The following is a 22,859-nucleotide window of genomic DNA, read 5'->3' on the forward strand; positions in this document are numbered from 1 at the left end:
AGCTCCTCCCATGGCCATCTCAGTCCCCAGACCTCAACCCCATTGAAAACCTGTGGGGTGAGCTGAAGAGGAGAGTACAGAGGAGAGGACCCAGGTCTCTGGATGATTTAGAGAGATTCTGCAAAGAGGAATGGCTGAAGATCCCTCTTTCTGTCTTTTCCCATCTTGTGAAACATTATAGGAGAAGATTAGGCGCTGTTTTGTTGGCAAAAGGGGGTTGTACAAAGTATTAACACCAGGGGTGCTAATAATTGTGACACACATTATTTGATGTCAAATAATTATTTCTTTATGTGGGATTTTTTCCCCCACTGAATAAATGCACTTGTATTGAAGGTTGGATTTTTCTCTTTTTTTGTTTTTGTTTCCAATTCCAATCATTCCTGATAATGTTTCCCGATCATATACATTTTGGCAATGCATTAAGAAAAAAATGAATAAAACTCGGACGAACATATACATTCAACATACAGTACATAAGTACTGTATTTGTTTATTATGACAATAAATCCTCAAGATGGCATTTACATTATTAACATTCTTTCTGTGAGAGGGATCCACGGGTAGAAAGACTTGTAATTCTTAAAGGATAAATGTGACTTTGTATATTGTGACTAAATATTGTCATCTAGTGTATTTGTTGAGCTTTCAGTTAATGATACTGTAGCCATATAACTTCTGCCCAAATGCATGATGGGAAGTGCAACCATGACTGTGCGTCGTGGTACCAATTGATATATCTTCTCTGTGTTGGGAAATAACATAGGGTGTTGAGAAAAAGATCAATTACTACCTTTCTTCCCCCCATTGCTTCCCACGATATTTGTAATCGTAGGGAGTGGGATTGTAAGGCTTTAGCCAATTAAAAATAGGCTCCAAAGGCTGTCAAAATTCGCTCATTTTACGCTGCCTTTTAGCTCGATATATAGCTAAAACGGCGCCATTACAGATTGAGCGCGACAATGCCTGAGTGGGTCGTACAGCGCGTGCGTTAATTGCGTCAAATATTTCAACGTGATAAATTATTTTAAAAATTAATTACCGCCGTTAACGGGATAAATTTGATAACCCTACCTTAAGCCAAAACTGAAGACTCTGGATGAGTGTAACATATTATGCCTGTAATGTTAAATACAATTAGAAAACGATTTAATTAAAAAATACATGTTAAAAAAAGGCATGTCCGATATATTTTTGCCGATTCCGATACTTTGAAAATGACGTGATCGGACCCGATCGATCGGGACATCTCTAGTAAAAAGCATATCAAGGTTCTGGAGTGGCCTAGCCAGTCTCCAGACCTCAATCCACCAGAGAACCTTTGGATGGAGCTGAAACTTCGTGTTTCTCAACGACAGCCCCGAAACCTGACAGATCTAGAGAAGATTTGTGTGGATGATGAGCCAAAACATGTCACATGAGTGACACAACCAGACACCGCTACGGTGCAGGCTAACTACACATAAAAGTAACACATTGTGAACATGTGATAGAAATTATTACGCATTTTTGTCTCGTCAGACGAAAACTGGCATTCGTCTCATTTTGTTTTAGTCTCCCAAAACACGTTTTTAGCTTGTTTTCGTCTCGTCATCATCATGAAAAATGTGTTTGTTGACAAAATATTTTCGTTATCGTCCTCGTTGATGCAAACAACACTGATACAGTATGTATTAGGGCTGTCAAACGATTAAAATATTTTTATTCGAGTTAATTACAGCTTAAAAATTAAATAATCGTAATTAATCGCAATTCAAACCATCTATAAAATATGCCATATTTCTCTGTAAATTATTGTTGGAATGGAAAGCTAGACAAGAAAACAAGACGGATATATACGTACATTCAACATACGATACATAAGTACTGTACTATTTGTTTATTATAACAATAAATCAACAAGATGGCATTAACATTATTAACATTCTCTTAAAGTGATCCATGGATAGAAAGACTTGTACTAACATTTATCTTTTAAGAACTACAAGTTATAGAAATTTTATATTAAAACCCTTCTTCATGTTTTTGTTTTATTAAAATTTGTAAAATTTTCAATCAAAAAATAAACTAGAAGCTCGCCATTGTTGATGTCAATAATTACACCCTGCTGACTCATGGTACTAACGCATAAAATCAATTGGACCCATGCGCCAGCAGAGGGCGCCAAACACCAAAAAACAAATAACAAGCGGGCATTACATTACTGTCATTTTAATCTGTTTGAGCGGGGCATGTGCGTTAACTGTGTCAAATATTTTTAATTACAGCCGGTTAACGCGATAATTTTGACAGCCCTAATATGTATACCTACTGTTTTCTTGTTATATTTGGTGGGTGTGGCTTATAGTAATTACGGTAATTGTCCCTCTCCCCCCAACCAGCTGACTGGATGTAACGCTCTTGGATTTGGTCGAGTCACCAACAACCATCATGCCTCAGCCAATTGACAACATCGACTTGGAGTTCCTCTCGGACACTGAACGGGATTTGATCCTAGAGGTCCTGCGACGGGATGAGGAACTCAGGCAGGCTGAAGAGCAGCGCATTCGGTAGGCCTCTTTTCCACACTGTTTATTAACATCCTTACTGCATTATACTGTACGTTGTATTGGAGCGGGCTATTTTTCACTAAAATAAGTAGGGGTGGGAACCTCTGGGTACCTTACGATACCATATGATTTGCGATACAAGGCTCACGATAATCTCACGCTGTAGCGATACAACAATTTTTGATACATGGGTCAGGAAAGCATTCTAGGATTTGCCAATTTTAACATAATGTACTAGTATGCATAGCTGCCTGTTAGTCTTTTTTTGGGACTGATTTATTGCCGTTTATGGCCATTGTGTGGCAGGAAACTGAAGACTGAGTTGCTGGAAATTAAGAGGAAAGGGGCAAAACGTGGCAGCCAAAGATACAGTCAGCGGAGTTGCGCTCGGTGCCACGGTTCTCTCAGTTTGCTGGCATTCTCCTCCAACCAATGTAGCCACTGCCGTCACCTTGTGTGTGGCAAATGCAGAACCAGCCTCGCCGATGGATCCTGGCTGTGCACTGTGTGCTTCAAAGAGTCGTAAGGGAGCGGTTTAATTACCTTCATTTGAAATATTTAAGTGGTTTGCCATACTTAAAACCTGGCAGGAGATCTGTTAGACTAGAGATGTCCAAACTTTTTTTTGTTCCACGGAAGGGCCAACTTGAAATCTTTCCACTCTCCTTTGTTAAACAAAATGTTTATTTTTTAGTATTAACTGCCTACCATTAACGGTGATGGATGTCCAATCCATTTTAACTGGGTCAGCCCCCCACTATATATATATAATTAATTTTTTATATTATTGTCAAGGGCACAGCTACAAGCAAGAAAATTATCTAGAGGTATAAGGATGTTGCCAAAATATACTATACAGTCCTTGACAAAAGTCTTGTCGCTTATCCATTTTTTAGAAACAATTGCTAGTAACCTGACTTTTAATAATTTAATTGGTTTCAGAAATGGCTCATATGAAAGCTGACCCTCCCAAATGATGTTGAATGTACAAAAATATATTTGTTTCACTGAAAAAAGATTTATCATTTAATGAAGAAATTTTGGCAAGACAAAAGTTGTGTCGCCTACAGAAAGTAGTGTGAAAATTGAACAAAAAAATACTTCAAATACAAAAATGTTACATAAGATAAGCAAATTAAGTAGTGGTGCTGTGAGATCCAAATTTAATATTTTGTATGACTTCCATGGGCTTATGGCATATGAATGCCCTTTATTTTGAATTAGTGCTTTTATGTTTATTTCTTTACATTTCACTTCAAAGTTATGGCAATTTTGTTGTGCCACTTGATGTTAATCAAGCGTTAATTGTTTATATAATTAATTAAAGGTAGATGGCTCTTAGTAAAGCTTGTCATAATTTTATCGCATTAGGCGGGTCGGCTCTCAAGCTCAATGAGGACCAAGTCACATCTCCAGGTCCTCCTCTGAGAACCTGGGCAAAAAAATTATGTGCACCCCTGAGCATAAATGTCGAGAAAATCACAACTAAGAAAGCTCAGTTTATCACAATGAATTTTTTAAATTATGTATACCAATAAATTTATTCACCTAACAAAATAATGAAATTCTTAGTTTCCTCCATTTCAACCTGTCAGATTTTGACCCCTGAGCTTATGGAGAGGCTCTGTTTAAGTGACTAGCTCAATCTTGTGTTAAAGCTGAGAATTTCAACAGAACGTAGGTTAATTTTAAGCTTCTTGTGCTGGCCATATTCAATGATATTTTCATAATTTGCCAATAAAAACTGGGCATTGGGCCTTCGTTTGGACATCCCTGTGTTAGACTAATTTTCCATTAATAAGGTACTATCCTAATGCCTTCTAGGGATTTAAGGAAGAGTACAGGTGACTGGTTCTACAACCTGAGGGTCAACCGATTCTCCACCACTCCCGGCCACGAGCTCGTGAGAAGTTCTCTTAGAAAAAGGCCTCCGTGTGAGTACAGGAAGCGGAAGCGGGCGCTGATTACTTGACAAGGAATGTAAACAGCACGGCATGCCAACAGTGACAGTCCAACAGTAAGAGGAAATGGTGTGATCGACTGATTTTTTTTTTTCTTTCAGTGAAAAACTATGTGACAATGGGAGACGTTCTTCTTAAACAATCCGAGTCGAGCCGAGGGCCACCCGTTCCTGTCCCCCGGCAGAAAGTCGGAGCCATCGGCAATCGGTGCGCAACTATTAAGTTAGAGACATAAGGGATTTTGCATCAAAGTCAAAAGTAAAATGCACCATTATCTTTAGCAGTGAACTTGATTTGAAATAATCAAAACTTTTAAATATACAGTATGACGAAAAAAAAAATGAATGTAAAGTAAAAGTTGCTTTATTTTGGTTATTTAACATAATCGATCAAACCAACACATTTTATACTTACAGTCTATATCGTTTTAAAAAGGTATCACTGTTCACCCTTTAACACCTAAGCCAATTTTGGCCGAATTTGCATGCATTTGATGTTGCCTTTATATTTCAAAGAAAAAAATGCTCACAATGGCCAAGTTGGGTCACTTTTTTCAGGACACCTTGAATTTCCATGTCCAACCTGTTGTTTTCTTCACTGACCAATTATAATCCACATTTTGGACCCAAAAAGGAAAAAAAAGAAAATCCCAAAATCTTTTTTTTGAAAATTTGTAATGTTAATGTCCCATTGACAACCAAACATGCTCGACCAACCGTTTTCAAGCTTGATAGTATTTATTCAACTTGTTAGGATAAACATTCAGTATAAAAAAATAAGATTGAATAGTTTTATGTTTGACAATTCAACACAAATAGCAGGTATAGTCATTGGCGTTTTTGGCCTTTACACATACTATGGTCAGAACAGGTTATATACAGTGCAAAATGGTGAGGGGAAAAAATATATATATATCATCTAACACAAAAAGGGTTTGGAGGATATCTCTTTGTGAAGGTATTGTACCCATCACCTTATCAAAAATATATACGTACATGCAATCAAGCTTTTCGAACACACATCTATATAAAAATTGAAAAGATTTTAGTGAAGAAAAATACAACATTGAAAAAAAAGTATTTTCAAAAATATTGACAAGTAGTTCAGTTGAATTCCAATTTTTCAGGCAAGCGACCCAATAGATTTTTTTATTTTTTTTGCGAACTCCATAAAGCTTCTTGAACAGGTCACGGAGGGAGCTGTGTCACACACAACGTCACACAGCCCACTCTTTCGCCGTTTGCGCGCTGCTGTCACTTCTACTCGCCGAGACGCCGACTCATCCGAAGAAAACAACAAAAAATATGGCTCATCTTGTTCCTTGAGTTAATGAAATAATGCATTAGCTTGCTAAATTTAGTTTTAGATGCATTCTGCACGTTTCAAAGTCGGTCGCTCAATACAACCAGCCGTTGCTTGCTTCGCATGCCTCCCTTTCCTTAGTTGGCGCCTCGCTCGGAAATTTATTAAAAATGTTCACATTCAGCTCGTCTTCTTGACATCACAACGGCTCTTTGGATATGTAGTATTTTGTGCTGCTTTCGGTTTGTAAAAAGGACAGGAAATGATGGAAATATGGAGATAGATATATGGTCCATGCAGCGTTTTAATGCACATTTATGAGTGCAATAAAACTATAAAACTCAAATGACATTATCTTCCGTTTTACTTGATCGATTGTCTTCAAATAAAAACTGATGTGGACATCAACTTCCGCACTTTCAAATGAGACCAACCAGCGGCACGTGGGTGACGTAATTACAGCGTGACGAAGCTTCAAAGACAATATGCGTAAATGCGTCGCTCCCGACATGTTCGGTGTTAAAGGGTTAAGAAAATAAATGAATAAAAGGAACCTACATGTTGCTACTAAAATCTTCCATTAGAATGCTTTCTACGTTAGCTCACTGGTTGCCATTAACAGCACTACACATTACCTTTGACCGGATTGGACGTCTAGCGCTGTCAATGGCACTGAAACCAGGGCATTCACAGCCAGTCTTTTGTCAGCATTTACAGGTCAATTCCATTTCATTTTAGGGAATTTACAGGTTGCTTCCTGTATATTTTGAGTCACTTCCTATTAATTTGGGGACATTCTTGAGTCACTTCCTATTCAGTAACCCAAAATCAATAGTAAGTGACCTGTAAAAACCCCAAAATCAGCAAGAAGTGACCCATAAGTGCCCCAAAATGAACTGCTTGCCTGGCATTTGCTGCCACTGACGGACATAGACGTCCAATCCATTTGAACTGGGAGGTTATTTTTTCTGCCATCTCTCCCACTTCAAACAAATGGACGTCTATTAGTGGTAAGATCATTGTACCGTAAATTTCGGACAATAAGCCATAGAGCTGGGAATCTTTGGGCACCTAACGATTTGATTACGATTACGATTCGGAGGCTCCGATTCGATTATAAAACGATTATTGATGCACCCCACTCCTTTTTTTTATTTTTTTATTTGTTTTGTACATTAGTTCCAAAATTGTTCAAAAATCCTCTCAGGCTAAACCAAACTACTATTTCAGTATCAAGTTAATATATAGCAGTAAACAAATATACAAAAATAACAGTAAATAAAAAACTCCAGTCCCCATTCTATATCAGCAGCTTTAAACTACTTTCAATTAATTTAATGTTGTGAATCAACCGTTAAAGTTGTTAAAATTGCTCCTGTTATTCCATAATTTCTCTTTTGTCTACTTTCAACATGTAAAAGTTTCAAAACTATTTTAAAGATAGATTCAAGTCAATATTTTACCGATTTAGGAGTATTTTAGATCAAAAGTTAATTAGGTTCGCTTGGAAGGTTCGCAACAACAGCCTTGCAGGGAAGTGTACTGCTTTAAGATGGCGGCCGTTACTAACGCCTGCATCTAGTTTTTTGTAGATGTGCTGGTAACGATACCAAAGCTGTAATGCATCTAGTCCTATATAAATGATATCTACCGTAACATAATGTGGCTTGTAGCAGCTTTTCGGCAGCAGTCAGGTATGTTGTTGTTTTTTTTTTTATCTCGTGGCATGAGTTGAGCTAGAGCCGTGAGTTGAGCATTGGCGTTACCCGAGGGCCCGGGTAATGAGAAGCATGATGTTTAGCTACTCTCGCTCCGTCCCTAATTGCGTACCGAAGACCGCGCGGCGCGCTGAGTGTGTCGTACTTCTGATTTACTTGGCATATTTCAATAATCGGAATTTGGATGTTTGTGAATCGTTCTCGAATCTTCCACGGCCGAATCGCGAATAATCTAAGAATCGGAAATTTTGCACACCTCTAATAAGCCACTGCTTTTTCCCTTCATTTTCGATCCTGCAGCTTATAGTCCAGTGAGGCTTATTTGATGATTTATTTGGGTTAATAGGTAACACTTTTTTAACAGCAGCGTCATAACACTGTCATAAGACCGTCATAATTGACATTATCAAGGGCATTACTGAATGCTCTTGTCATTAAGTGTCATCCGGCAAATTATGTCACTTACTCAATTTATGTCCAGCTCGGATCTTTTACATCCATTAAAAGTGAGATAATTTGCCGGATAACACTAAATGACATACAGCAGTATGAAAAAGTATCTGAACATTTCTGCATAAAATCACCATCAAATGTGATCTGATCTTTGTCAAAATCACACAGATGAAAAAAGTGATTTAACTAAAATCACCCAAACATTAATAGGTTTTTATATTTTAATGAGGATAGCATGCAAACAATGACAGGGGTAAGTAAATTAACCCTCTGCCTAAGGAGACTTAAACAGCAATGGCGTACCGCACGCAGGCTATTTTTAGACCGTGACGTTGCATCGTTAAGCGGAAGTAAAGCCGAAGTGGGACATTATAGACCCACCCTCGCATAGACACAACGTAATTTGTGCTACTTTTCGTGGGTAATCTTTAAAAAATGAACATGCCGATCACGCATTGCTTTTTTGGAACTTGTAGAAACGTCTCTAGACATTACGACACATGAAGGATGCTTTCTTCATACGTTTCCGGAAACCAAAAACTCGGGAGGAAAAAAATGTGAAGACCGAATCAACTTGCGCGGACTTTAACACCAGCTCGGCGAATCCATTCACATTTCAGATGCAGTAAACATTATGTTGGGTTGGCATGGTCTTTCAGAGGACAAAGAGGTAAGCCATTTTTATATTTTTAACTTGATCTTTTAGCGTAACGTTGTGCTGTACTGCTTCTGTCTGACAATGAATGACCTGAAAAGAATTACAATGGTATCTGACTGCCACTGTTACCGTTTGTTTTATATATATGTATATAAACAACTTTAGTAAGGGGGAAGTGTAAATTATAGAATATTTATAGAATTAAGATGTGTTATCAATGAAAAAATTAAAAGTGTTCGTTGGCTGTCACTGAGTAGCATTTGCGATCGCCACACAAAGCTAACTAAATTACCCCCAAGAACGGTAAGAGATGTAGGACAACCAGATGATATATAAGAAAGACAGGGCTGATGGTAAAGGATAGCTTGTTGAAACAGGAGAATGTCATTGTCAGTCGCTTCGATAAAAAAGCTAAAGCTATGCTTACGTCGGCTCGTTTTTTTCGTCTTTTTCAGCCTTCGACACTTAAGCCATCTCTTTAACTGAACATTTTTATGTTCTTCCACATCTTTGCCAGTGAATTTGGCACCATGCACATCATTTTCGGAAAGAATTGGTAGTTTTAGTTCTGTAAACATCTTCGTAAACGATTTCCATTCATTTCCTATTAGCGACAACCGGTGTCTTGTCCCTACTTAGCAACAGTAGCTAATGTCATGAATATTAATGAACGGAAGTGACGTGTTGCTTGCGGTATGCCATTGAAACCAATTTTTACCGAACATTTTAAGTCAGGGTGTGGCCAATTACTGATGAGTGGTTTAAAGCTGCCTTGCTCACTATAAAACACACACCTGGTAAGAAATGTCTTGATGAGAAGCATTGTCTGATGTGCATCATGGCTTGGTCAAAAGAGCTGTCTGAAGACCTGCGATCAAGGATTGTTGATTTCCATAAAGCTGGGAAAGGATACAAAATCATCTCTAAAAGTCTGGATGTTCATCAGTCACCACCAGTCAGAGAAGTTCTCTACAAATGGAGAGAGTTAGGCCCTTTCGCTTCTCTCCCAAGGGGTGGCCCTCCACCAAAGATGACGCCAAGAGTTAAAGAATACTCACAAAGGTAAAAAAAAAAAAAAAAAAAAAACCTTGAGTGTCTGCTAAACACTTACAGAAATCACTGGCACAGTCCCATATCTCTGTGCACACATCAACTGTAGGTAAAACTATGGCCAAGAATGGTGTTCATGGGAGGACTCCACGGAGGAAGCCACTGCTGTCTTTTAAAAAAAAAAAAATAAATAAATAAATAAAAATTTTGCTCGTTTAATGTTCGCAAAAAGGCACTTGGACAATCCACAGAGGTTTTGGCAAAATATTTTGTGGACTGATGAAACCAAAGTTGAATTGTTTGGAAGAACACAACGTCATGTGAAGGAAAAAGGGAACAGCTCACCCACATCAACACCTCTCCCCACCATGAAGCATGGTGGACGCAGCATCATGATTTGGTGCCGTTTCGCTTCCTCAGAACCTGGACAACTTGCGATCATTAATGGAAGAATGAATTCAAAAGTTTATCAGGATGTTTTGCAGGAAAACCTGAGGCCGACTGTCAGACAGTTGAACCTAAAAGGAGGATGGATGCTGCAACAAGATAATGATCCAAAACACAGAAGTAAATCGACTTCAGAATGGATTCAGAAGAACAAAGTACACGTGCTGGAGTGGCCAAGTCGAAGTCCAGACTTGAACCCCATTGAGATGCTGTGGCATGATCTAAAGACAGCGATCCCAAGAATCTGACTGAACTACAGCAATTTTGTACGGGAAAAATGGGCCAAGATTAGTCCTGATCCATGTGCCAGACTGATCTGCAGCGACAGGAAGCGTCTGGTTGAAGTTATTGCTGCCAAAGAGGGGGGGCAGAATATTAAATGTGATGGTTTACTTACTCATCTTCCCCCCTTCTCTTTGTTTGCATACTATTCTCATTAGAATACGAAACTTATAAATGTTTGGGTGGTTTTAGTTAAGCAGTTTTTTCATCAGTGTGATTTTGACAGATAAGATCACATTTGATTGTGATTTCATGCAGAAATGTGAGAGATTCCAAAAGGTTCAGATACTTTTTCATACCCCTCTTACAAGCATTCATTAATTGTCATGTCATAATGATGACTGTCTAATGACAGTCTTATGACACCACTGTCAGTGTTACCAAATACCAGAACTAGCAATTAATGAAACAACTGGAACAGTAACTGAAGAAATAAGTAGCACAGAACATGAATTTTGATTATTATTTACATCTCTAGCGCTGCAATGCATGCTAGGAGGCATGTTGGATGACACAAATGTTGACAGCAGGTGGCAGCAGAGGTTGACTTATTCCCCCAAGGGAGCAGTGATGGCCAAATGATGCTTCTTGAAGCAATAATGATTTGCAGCCATTTGGTTTAAAGCTTCATGGTGGTTCATTTATTCTTATGACAGTCATATGATGCCGCTGTCAAATAAAGTGTTACCGGTTAATATCATTTGATGTAAATATCCAATAATACAGTGAGGACAGCTGTGGCTTATTGTCCAGTACGGCTTATCTATAAACAAATGCCTTTTTCATGACAAATTTGGTGGGTGGCGGCTTAAGTCAGGTGCGCCTTATAGTGCTAAAAGTACGGTAACTCTTAGCAGAAGGATCATAAGTTTAAAAGTGTATTAGTTGTCATTTCGAATATCCTAGAATGTTTTCCTAACCCATGTATCGTGAGATTTTTTTTTTATGAGGAACCCAGAAGTTCCCGCCCCTATTGTCACACCCTTACTTTATAAGTTAACTGTTAACCGTTAACTGTTTCAAAACAATGAATCAAATTGTTCTCTTTCAGTCCTTCCAGCGAGAACTCCGGCTCACTTAATTCACTTGCATCCTTTGAAACAAAAGACGGTCCTCTCAGTGAATACTCTGGATCTATTGCATCAACGTCATCTTACGAAAGAAAAGGGATTGACGGCCTGTTTAAGCCATCGCAGAGTGATACTGAGTCTGCAGAAATTTTCAGCCTCACGAGCAGCAAAACGGGCACAGAGTCTGGACGCGTGACGCCTGACCTGTCCAAGTAAATTCCAAAACTATGTTCACACTAGCTGGTAACTGCTATGCATTTCAAACTGATATGTATTATTGTTATCCAGAAGAGCGATTCTCCCACCTAACTACAATCAGTCCAGTGGGACTCTCTTACCAGACGCTGTAGGTATCCACAGTTCGAGCACAGATTCAAACACCGTAAGAGTGTTTTCATGCTAATACTTCCTTCTCTTTATGCACTCCTTTTTGACCAAGATTTTTCCTGTCTTTATAGGTCTCAGAAATAAAGCAAGCTGCTCCAAGCCAAGAGTTTGATGTTGACAAACTTTTTAAGAAGAGTGTCAAACGTGTTCAGAATTCCCCAGGTAAGTCTTTGATTGTTTTATCTACTACGTAAAAAGAATATTGGTGACTAGAGGTGAGAACCGTTTCCATGGTACCCGTGGGTTATTAAAAGTATTAAAAAGGCATTGAATTTAGTTTTCCATTATTAAAGTTATTAAAAGTATTAAATTAGCTGTCGTAAGTCTGGAATTTTTTCACCGTGGTTTTAATTTTCAAGAACATCTCAGTGCAACCTAAATTATATCCGTGACGAAGTTTTTTTTTTTTAATATCCATAACGAAGATGACGCGTAGAATTTTTACGATGCACAGCACCTCGTGCGTGCGTGCGCGCCGTTAGCATCAATATCACAACAGCAGGCAATCGCACAGTACAAGGCCCGGAGTGGCTAATCGGGAGAACCGGGACAGTTCCCGGTGGGCCGGCCTGACGTTTGGGCCGGTCGTAATACACATTTTTAATGAAGCTTTCAGTTAAACTACAGTGGGGAGAACAAGTATTTAATACACTGCCAATTTTGCTGGTTTTCCCACTTGCAAAGTATGTAGAGGTCTGTAATTTGTATCATAAGTTGTAGAGGTATAAAAATACTTGTTCTCCCCACTGTATATATATATATATATATATATGTATATATATAATATACATACATACATACTTACAGTATATATAATTGCTCATTTTCTACATATATCTGTCTCAGTCCAAGTTATGATTCTGGAATGTACGCTCACCTTTTCTGGGTTAATATACCACTTCTGCTCTTAATATTAATTTGTTGAATATTAATGGAGAGTGAGAACAAGAGATGCATGTGTATGACTCGTATTCTGTATTGGCCCGAATATAGACCCTACCCACCGACGTCACAAAATCACGTGATCGCTGTATTGTTCCGCCCCCTTGTCCGTCATTTTGTGTCTGTATTATCAATGGTCTCAATCGATCGAGCAATTTATAATGCATTTCATGGAAGACCCGGTGCTTTCGGATGCCGTAAACTCACTGGATGCGTTGCATAAAAGGCGTCATGTGGAAAAGCTTCAGTTTATCCATTCGCCAGATCCATATTTGATGCCTAAATCGATGTTTTTCGACCCGCTGTCTGCGCCGTCTTTGCCTGACATCTGCTAGCTACCCTGATATTTACAACTATCTTGTCCACACAAAATCAGCCTATTCTCACGAAAGTTTGAAAAACTTTAAGAGCTTGGAGGCTTATAAATACTTCGTTGCTGGTTGGGTGAAACAGGTCCTCGTCCACGAAAATTCGGCAGGAATCTATCTTGTGCTTGGAAAGGTGAGTTACGAAATTTTCAATTCAAAATATTTTGTTCTTGCTAACATCCACTGTCAAGTCTAATGTATTTCATGTTGTTTGTCAATAGAGCTAGGGCTTTTAATGTTTATATGGTTTAGCGATAGCACTCTCACTACATACATACGTGTATGTTGTCGGCGATTAGCCTAGCAATGATCTTAATTGTGGTTGTCAGCCCAAAACCCTCTAAATATATATTAAATGCATCTTACCAGATATAAAATGACTACTGCATAATCTGTGGTAATCGTTTGGAGCCCAGCTTTCTCGTCGAATTGCAGCAGCCCATCTCGCTCTCTCCTCTCCGGGTCTCTCGGAATCTGGTAGAACTTCAAGTCTCTCCATCTATCTTCTCTGTTATTGCAACCAACCGCCACACACGCCTTCACCATTTTGATTATTAATGTTAACGAGCAGAAAAACACGTCGTAAATAGGAGGAATGTACGTAGCCGTAACAGGTAAACATGATGTGTTGACGGACAATTGGGCGGCACCAGTCAGGAGGAAGGAGTTGTGACGTCACGTGGGTAGGGTCTATAGGATCTGGGAGTTTTTTTGTGGGGGAGGGGTGGCAAAGCGTCTTTTACCCCAGGGCACCATGTGACATATTGATAATTTACCGGAATGCAAAACGTTGCGATATATCATCATATCGATATATGTTCACACCTCTATTTCTGACTCTTGTTCATTTTATAGACGTTGTCAACTCTGGGCCAGATGGTTGCGATCAACCTGACTCTTCTGAGTTCTCGGGTGACACAAAAGTAAGTAAAAGTCTGCATTTCCTTAATATAAAAGGTGGCAGTTATTTTATTTTCACAATTTATAACATGTTATTATAACACCTGGGAACTGTAATAAGAGGGACTAATGTCTTGTCCAGCTGAAATGATACATACGCATAAACCACCACACATTGGCCAATTGTCTTACTTTTGTTACCATGACAAGACCAAAAAGCAGACTCCCTTAAAGAAGACAAGCATTTTTCACTAGTCATACATGACTCCATCAACTCCTCTCTACACATGATTAGCTATCTGTCCTTATAGGTCCCTGAAATAAAGCAGGTCATTCCTAACCCACAGTTTGATGTTGATAAACAATTCGAGAAGAGAGTCGAACACATTGAGAATCCTCCCGGTAAGCCCTATATTGTCCCGTTGTTGTTTTCCCGCAACGCTAAAAGAATTTAGTTGTAACTCGTGTTCATGGCAGAAGATGTCAAATATGAGCTGGATGTTTGTGATCAGTCTAACACGTATGAAAGCCTGATGGACTTCAAGAGCCAAGTTTTCAACTCGCAAGTAAGTAGAAAAGTGTTTCATTAGCGATTGTCAAAAGCTTCGAATTCACAATTTTGAACATCTTGAGTCACGTTTGGTGACATCGTTTCCACTATTTGGGTACCTACTCTGCTCAAAGTATCTCAACTTGCTCTTTTTCTCCATTGGCAAAACAGGTAGTTTCTCATACTTGGTCATGTGATTTTTTTTGTGGTCTATAACCAGTGTTGACTTGTTTGCTGGTGTTGGGCTAAATGTCGAGAAGGAAACTCTTTTCTTATTTCCACTAATGTGTTGAATATGGCGTGTTTTTGGTGGTTTGGCATGGTATTAATCTGAAGGCTGAACTGGTACCGTGCAGTGGAAAAATGTGGGTGGGGCCTTCCCTGACTCCACCATGACATTATAACTGACGATGTTTCGCAGTCACTCTTTCTCTGACGAGCAGCTGACATTGTTAAAATGACTTTGTGCATTACTCCTCTGAAAATGATTGCCTTTATAGGTCCTAGAAATAAAGCAGGCCACTCCCAACCTAGAATTTGACATTGAAAAACTCAAGGAGGGCATCAAAAACATTGAGAAACCTCCTGGTCAGTTTTTTGTTGTTGTCCCACTATTGTTTTCCTTTAATGCTGAAAGGATTTGGTTATAACTCATCATGTGTATTGCAGAATATGTCAATGATGAGCTGGATGTTTATGATCAATATCCCCTATATGAGAGCCTGAACGACATCAAGAGCCAATTTGACCAAGGTTTTGACACGCAAGTAAGTTTTGTTTTGTGACCAGACGCTTCAATGACGTCGGGTGCCTTCATGGAGGAAAGGTGGTCTCATTTGTATGAATATATAAATCATCCCACCTAGCAGCTCTGTCAATATTCTGGTCTCCTCGTTGGAATTTCCGGTGGGAGGTGCTAGTTCAGTGAAGAAAATAAGTATTTGAACACCCTGCTATTTTGCAAGTTCTCCCACTTAGAAATCATGGAGCGGTTTGACATTTTCATTGTAAGTGTATGTCCACTGTGAGAGAGATAATCTAAAAAGAAAATCCAGAAATACAATGTATGATTTTTTAACAATTGTATGATACAGTTGCAAATAAGTATTTGAACACCTGAGAAAATGAATGTTAATATTTGCTACAGTAGCCTTTGTTTGTAATTACAGAGGTCAAATGTTTACTGTAGTTTTTCCACCAGGTTTGCACACACTGCAGGTGGGATCTGGGCCCACCCATCAGTCAGTTTTCTGGGCTGTTGCTGACAAACACGGAGTTGGAGCTCCCTTCAAAGGTTTTCTATTGGGTTTAGCTGTGGACACCGGCTAGGCCACGCTAGAACCTTGTTATGCTTCATACGGAGCCACCCTTTTGTTGTCCTGGCTGTGTGCTTCGGGTCATTGTCATGTTGGAAGACTTCCATGCGCTGACTGAAGGAAGGAGGTTGTTCCCCAAAATCTCACAATATACCCTACCCACCGACGTCACAAAATCACGTGACCCGCCATCTTGGCCGTCTGTCTGTGGCTATATTACCATTAGTGTCAATGGAACGAGCAAATTAAAATGCATTTTATGGAAGACCCAGTGCTTTCCGACGCCGTAAACTCACTGGATGTTTTACACAAAAGGCGTTATGTGGAAAAGCTTCGTTTTATACAGTCGCCGGATCCATATTTGATGCCTAAATCGCTATTTTTCGACACGTTCTCTTCGCCGTCTCTGCCTGACATCTGCTATCCAGATATCTATCACTACCTAATCCACACAAAGTCGGCATATTCTCACGAAAGTTTAAAAAACTTTAAGAGCTTGGAGGCTTATAAATACTTTGTTGCTGGTTGGGTGAAAGAAGTCCTCGTCCGCGAAAATTCGGCAGGAATCTATCTTGTGCTCGGGAAGGTGAGTTACGACATTTTCAATTCAAAATCTTTTATTCTCGCGAACATCCACTGTCAAGTCTAATTTATTTCATGTCGTTTGTCAATGCAGTTAGGGGTTTTTATGTTTATATGGTTTAGCGATAGTACTAACTACATACATACGTGTATGTTGTCGGCGATTAGCCTCGCAGTGATCTTAATTGTGGTTATTTGTCAGCCCCAAACCCTCTAAGTATATCTTAAATGCATCTTACCTGATATAAAATGACTACTACATAGTCGGTGGTGATTTTTTGGTGCCCAGTAGCAGCCGTCCACATTGCTCTCCTCTCGGGATCTTTCGGAATACGGTAAAACTTTATGTCTTTCCGTCCACCTTCTCTGTTAGTGCAACCAACAGCCACACATGCCTTCACCATTTTGTTTAATCGCCGTTAAGTAGCAGAAAAACGCCGTAAATAGGAGGAATGTATGTAGCCTCAATGGGGAAAAACGATGTGTTGCCGGCCAACATGGTGCGGGGGCGTGGTTTAGGGCTGTGTGTGACGTCACGTGGGTAGGGTCTATACAAGGCCCCAGGCATCCTCTCTTTAATACAGTGTACTCATCCTGTCTCATGCGCAGAAAAACACCCCCAAAGCATGATGCTAGCACCGCCACGCTTCACAGTAGGTATGGTGTTCTTGAGATAGTACTCATCATTCTTTTTCCTCCAAACACGGTTAGTGGAATTATGACCAAAAAGTTCTAATCTACTCTCATCTGATCAGAAAATTTGCTCCCATGACTCCTCTGCATCATCCAAATGGTCATAGGCAAACTTAAGACTGGCCTTTACATGTGCTGGTTTAAGCAGGGAAACCTTCCGTGCCATGCATGATTTCAAATCATGACGTCTTGGTGTATTACCAACAGTAACCATGGAAACGATGGTCCCAGCTCTTTTCAGGTCATTGACTAACTCCTGTTGTTTAATTCTGGGCTGATTCCTCACCTTTCTTAGGATCATTGATACCCCACAAGGTGATATCTTGCATGGGGCTCCACTCCGATTGAGATTGACCATCATGTTTAGCTTCTTCCATTTTCTAATGATTGCTCCAACAGTGGACCTTTTTCACCAAGCTGCTTGGCAATTGCTCCGTAGCCCTTTCCAGCCTTGTGGAGGTGAACAATTTTACCTCTGGTGTCTGTGGACAGCTCTTTGGTCTTTACCATGTTACAAGTTTGTCTTACTGATTGTATGGGGTGGACAGGTGTCTTTATTCTGCTATCAACCTCAAACAAGTGCATCTGATTCAGGGTAATACATGGAGTGGAAGTGGACTTTTAATAGGCGGACTAACAGGTCTTTCAGTGTCAGAATTCTAGGTGATACACAGGTGTTCAAATACTTATTTGCAGCTGTTTCAAACAAATAAATTGTTAAAAAAAAATCGTGCATTGTGATTACTGGATTTTCTTTTTAGATTCTCTCACAGTGGACGTGCAGCTACGATGAAAATTTCAGACTCCTCCATGATTTCTAAATGGGAGAACTTGCAAAATAGCAGGGTGTTCAAATACTTATTTTACTTACTGTGTCTGACTTGTGACTTGTCCAGCTACTTTTATTTGATCATGGTTGTCCTCATAGGTCCCAGAAATAAAGCGGGCCATTCCCAACCCAGAGTTTGATCTTGACATCAAGAGCATCAAAAACATTGAGAATCCTGGTTAGTCTCTGTTATGGTTTTTCCCTGAACGCAGAGAGGGACTTGGTTTTAACTCGTCTTATTTATCACAGAATATGTCAATTTAGAGTTGGATGTTTGTGATGAGTCACACACATATGAGAGCTTGTATGACATCAAGAGCCAATTAGTCCAAGGCTTGGACACACAAGTAAGTAGGCGAGCCCCATTTTTGGGAGTTGGCTCCTGCTCACGCAAGTAACTAATTGTACACTGTACACTCGCACTGTTGAGCTATCATAACAACAAAACATTTGACTCAAGGAGGTGGTAGTTCATACATCACTCCTCTGAACTGTTGATTGTCCTTGTAGGTCCCAGAAATAGACCAGACAAGTCCAAACCCAGAATTTCGAGTTGAGACGAATGTCCAACCTGTTGAGAGCTCTCCCGGTAGGCCCTTTGTCCTGTAATTTTAGTCGCCGTAGTGCAGAAAGACGTTAACTCATGTTCATTGCAGAATGTGTCAATTATGGGCTGGATGTTTGTGTTCAATCGTCCACATATGTGAGCCAGGAGGAAATAGAGAGCACAATCATACAAGGTTTGGTCAGACAAGTAAGTAGAACAGTAATGTACTTCATTTGTGCTATAGACCCTACCCACGTGACGTCACAACTCCTCTCTCCTGAATGGTACCGCCCACTTGTCCGTCAAAACATAGTGTTAACCTGTTACGGCTACGTACATTTCTCCTATTTACGGCGTGTTTTTCTGCTCCTTAACATTAATAATCAAAATGGTGAAGGCGTGTGTGGCTGTTGGTTGCACTAACAGAGAAGATGGAAGGAGAGACTTGAAGTTTTACCGTATTCCGAGGGATCCAAAGAGGAGAGCGAAATGGACGGCTGCAATTCGACGTGAAAACTGGGCACCAAAAAATCACCACAGACTATGTAGTAGTCATTTTATATCCGGTAAGATGCATTTAAGATATACTTAGGGGGTTTTGGGCTGACAAATAACCACAATTAAGATCATTGCGGGGCTAATCGCCGACAACATACGACGTAGTACGACATAGTTTCAAATTCAAGATGTTTGTGACTTCCCTTTCTTCCACCATCGTTATTTTTTGAATAATATTTAGCTGGTACCAAGTGAAAGAAACTGGCCTCGTCTACGGAGCTGACAAATAACCACAATTAAGATCATTGCGAGGCTAATCGCCGACAACATACGACGTAGTACGACATAGTTTCAAATTCAAGATGTTTGTGACTTCCCTTTCTTCCACCATCGTTATTTTTTGAATAATATTTAGCTGGTACCAAGTGAAAGAAACTGGCCTCGTCTACAGGGCTGACAAATAACCACAATTAAGATCATTGCTAGGCTAATCACCGACAACATACACGTATGTATGTAGTGAGAGTGCTATCGCTAAACCATATAAACATTAAAAGCCTTAACTGCATTGACAAACGACATGAAATACATTAGACTTGACAGTGGATGTTAGCAATAACAAAAGATTTTGAATTGAAAATTTCGTAACTCACCTTTCCAAGCACAAGATAGATTCCTGCCGAACGAGGACCTGTTTCACCCAACCAGCAACGAAGTATTTATAAGCCTCCAAGCTCTTGAAGTTTTTCAAATTTTCGTGGGAATAGGCTGATTTTGTGTGGACAAGATGATTGTAAATATCAGCGTAGCAGATGTCAGGCAGACAGGGCGAAGACAGTGGGTCGAAAAACATCGATTTGGGCATCAAATATGGATCTGGCGACTGTATAGAACGAAGCTTTTCCACATAACGCCTTTTATGCAACACATCCAGTGAGTTTACGGCATCAGAAAGCACCGGGTCTTCCATGAAATGCATTTTAAATTCCTCGATCAATTGAAAACAATGCTAATACAGAGACAAAATGACGGACAAGTGGGCGGAACCACACAGCGAGCACGTGGTTTTATGACGTCGGTGGGTAGGGTATATTGGTGAAATACTGTATTTCCCACTGCATTGCAACTACTTGGCTCAAAGCAACTTGACGTTCTATGGATAGAATTCAGGTTCCCAAAAATGGAGGCAGTGCTTCCAAGAGAGGTTCCATTTTGACCTCAGATTTCTCCATCTACTCCTCCTTGAACATTAGCCGTGTATGTCCTTATAGGTCTCAGAAAAGAATCAACTGTCAGGGACTGTATAATGTATTTACACTACTGAAACAAATTTTAGAGAACAATGAGAAATGTATATTTCGACCCGGGCATCCTCCTTAGATTTCCGATTGGCGAGGTGTCGGCCCCTCAGGGTGGGGATCCTTTCTCTCCTCGGCTATCAGGCCCCCACATGGTGTCCACTGGTACTGTATACTGTATAATTATCTTACGATAACACTACAGGTGCAACAATTGACTAATTGGGTTTAGGTCTGGAGACCGGCTAGAACCTTGTTACGCTTCTTACGGAGCCACCATTTGGTTTTCCTGGCTGCGTGCTTCGGGTCATTGTCATGTTGGAAGACTTCAGTGCACTGACTGAAGGAAGGAGGTTGTTCCCCAAAATCTCAAAATACAGGGCCCCAGACATCCTCTCTTTAATACACTCGTTCTGTCTCATGTGCAGAAAAGCACCCCCAAAGCATGATGCTAGCACCGCCACACTTCACAGTAGGTATGGTGTTCTTGAGATACACGGTAGTACTCATCATTCTTTCTCCTCCAAACACAGTTAGTGGAATTATGACCAAAAAGTTATAATCTACTCTCATCTAATCAGAAAACTTGCTCCCATGACTCCTCTGCATCATCCAAATTGTCATTGGCAAACTTAAGACTGGCCTTGACGTGTGCTGTTTTGAGCTGGGGAACCTTCTGTGCCATGCATGATTTCAAATCATGACGTCTTGGTGTATTACCAACTGTAACCTTAGAAACGGTGGTCCCAGCTCTTTTCAGGTTATTGACTAACTCCTGTTGTTTAGTTATGGGCTGATTCCTCATCTTTCCTAGGGTCATTGATACCCCACGGGGAGATTTCTTACATGGGGCTCCACTCCGATTGAGATTGACCATCATGTTTAGCTTCTTCCATTTTCTAATGATTGCTCCAACAGTGGACCTTTTTCACCAAGCTGCTTGGCAATTGCTCCGTAGCCCTTTCCAGCCTTATGGAGGTGAACAATTTTACCTCTGGTGTCTTTGGACAGCTCTTTGGTCTTGACCATGTCACAAGTTTGTCTTACTGATTGTATGGGGTGGACAGGTGTCTTTATTCTGCTATCAACTTCAAACAAGTGCATCCGATTGAGCGTAATAGATGGAGTGGAGGTGGACTTTTAATAGGCGGACCAATGGGTCTTTCAGTGTCAGAATTCTAGCTGATAGACATATGTTCAAATACTTATTTGCAGCTCAAACAAATGTTAAAAAATTGTGCGTTGTGATTACTGGATTTTTTTTTTAGATTCTCTCTCACAGTGGACTACAGCTACGATGAAAATTTTAGACTCCTCCATGATTTCTAAATGGGAGAACAGGGTTTTCAAATACTTATTTTCTTTACTGTAATTGTCTGACTTGTGACTTGTCCAGCTACTTATATTTGAACATGGTTGTCCTCATAGGTCCCAGAAATAAAGCGGGCCGTTCCAAACCCAGAGTTTGATCTTGACATCAAGAGCGTCAAAAACATTGAGAATCCTGGTTTGTCTCTTACAGTCCTGCTATGGTTTTTCCCTGAACGCAGAGAGGGACTTGGTTTTAACTCGTCTTATTTATTACAGAATATGCCAATTTAGAGTTGGATGTTTGTGATGAGTCACACACATATGAGAGCTTGTATGAAATCAAGAGCCAATTAGTCCAAGGCTTGGACACACAAGTAAGTAGGCGAGCCCCATTTTTGGGAGTTGGCTCCTGCTCACGCAAGTAACTAATTGTACACTGTACACTCGCACTGTTGAGCTATCAAAACAACAAAACATTTGACTCAAGGAGATGGTGGTTCATACATCACTCCTCTGAACTGTTGATTGTCCTTGTAGGTCCCAGAAATAGACCAGACAATTCCAAACCCAGAATTTCGAGTCGAGACGAATGTCCAACCTGTTGAGAGCCCTCCCGGTAGGCCCTTTGTCCTGCAATTTTAGTCGCCTTAGTGCAGAAAGAAGTTAACTCATGTTCATTGCAGAATGTCTCAATTATGGGCTGGATGTTTGTATTCAATCTTCCACATATGTGAGCCAGGAGGAAATAGAGAGCACAATCATACAAGGTTTGGACAGACAAGTAAGTAGAACAGTAATGTACTTCATTAGTGCTATTTGGTGACATACTGTATTTCCCACTGCATTGCACCTACTTGGCTGAAAGCAACTTGCTATGGTTAGAATTCAAAGTTTCCCAAAAATGGAGGCTGTGCTTCCAAGAGAGGTTCCATTTTGACCTCAGATTTCTCCATATACTCCTCCTTGAACATTAGTCGTATATGTCCTTATAGGTCTCAGAAAAGAATCAAGTCAGTGCGAGCCCACAGTTTGATGTTGATGAACTTTACACGAAGTGCGTCAAACACGTTGAGGAGCCTCCTGGTAAGCTATATATTGGCCGTGTGTTGTTTCCCCTGCATTGTGTAGAGAATATGGTTGTAACTCGT

General features: G+C 40.0%; 1 protein-coding gene across 20 annotated transcripts in view; it reads left to right on the forward strand.

Moving 5' to 3' along the window:
* Window positions 1–22,859, forward strand: part of sytl4 (synaptotagmin-like 4) — a 52,195-nt gene that overhangs the window by 3,257 nt on the left and 26,079 nt on the right. For 2 of the 20 annotated variants that reach the window (XM_057850119.1, XM_057850120.1), the window contains exons 2-22: window positions 2,382–2,549; window positions 2,856–3,071; window positions 4,374–4,483; window positions 4,612–4,717; window positions 11,472–11,702; window positions 11,779–11,872; window positions 11,949–12,039; window positions 14,043–14,110; window positions 14,399–14,489; window positions 14,565–14,653; window positions 15,138–15,225; window positions 15,307–15,404; window positions 18,157–18,235; window positions 18,307–18,404; window positions 18,568–18,646; window positions 18,714–18,811; window positions 21,829–21,907; window positions 21,988–22,085; window positions 22,249–22,327; window positions 22,395–22,492; window positions 22,704–22,794. In XM_057850119.1, coding sequence (XP_057706102.1) covers window positions 2,431–2,549; window positions 2,856–3,071; window positions 4,374–4,483; window positions 4,612–4,717; window positions 11,472–11,702; window positions 11,779–11,872; window positions 11,949–12,039; window positions 14,043–14,110; window positions 14,399–14,489; window positions 14,565–14,653; window positions 15,138–15,225; window positions 15,307–15,404; window positions 18,157–18,235; window positions 18,307–18,404; window positions 18,568–18,646; window positions 18,714–18,811; window positions 21,829–21,907; window positions 21,988–22,085; window positions 22,249–22,327; window positions 22,395–22,492; window positions 22,704–22,794 — 2,200 coding nt within the window. In that variant the 5' untranslated portion in view covers window positions 2,382–2,430. The remainder of the gene's footprint in view (window positions 1–2,381; window positions 2,550–2,855; window positions 3,072–4,373; window positions 4,484–4,611; window positions 4,718–11,471; window positions 11,703–11,778; window positions 11,873–11,948; window positions 12,040–14,042; window positions 14,111–14,398; window positions 14,490–14,564; window positions 14,654–15,137; window positions 15,226–15,306; window positions 15,405–18,156; window positions 18,236–18,306; window positions 18,405–18,567; window positions 18,647–18,713; window positions 18,812–21,828; window positions 21,908–21,987; window positions 22,086–22,248; window positions 22,328–22,394; window positions 22,493–22,703; window positions 22,795–22,859) is intronic. The other 18 variants (XM_057850121.1, XM_057850123.1, XM_057850125.1 and 15 more) reach the window with 18 other exon arrangements.

Source organism: Corythoichthys intestinalis, chromosome 11 (genome assembly GCF_030265065.1).
Source record: "Corythoichthys intestinalis isolate RoL2023-P3 chromosome 11, ASM3026506v1, whole genome shotgun sequence".
Classification (NCBI taxonomy): Eukaryota; Metazoa; Chordata; class Actinopteri; order Syngnathiformes; family Syngnathidae; genus Corythoichthys; species Corythoichthys intestinalis.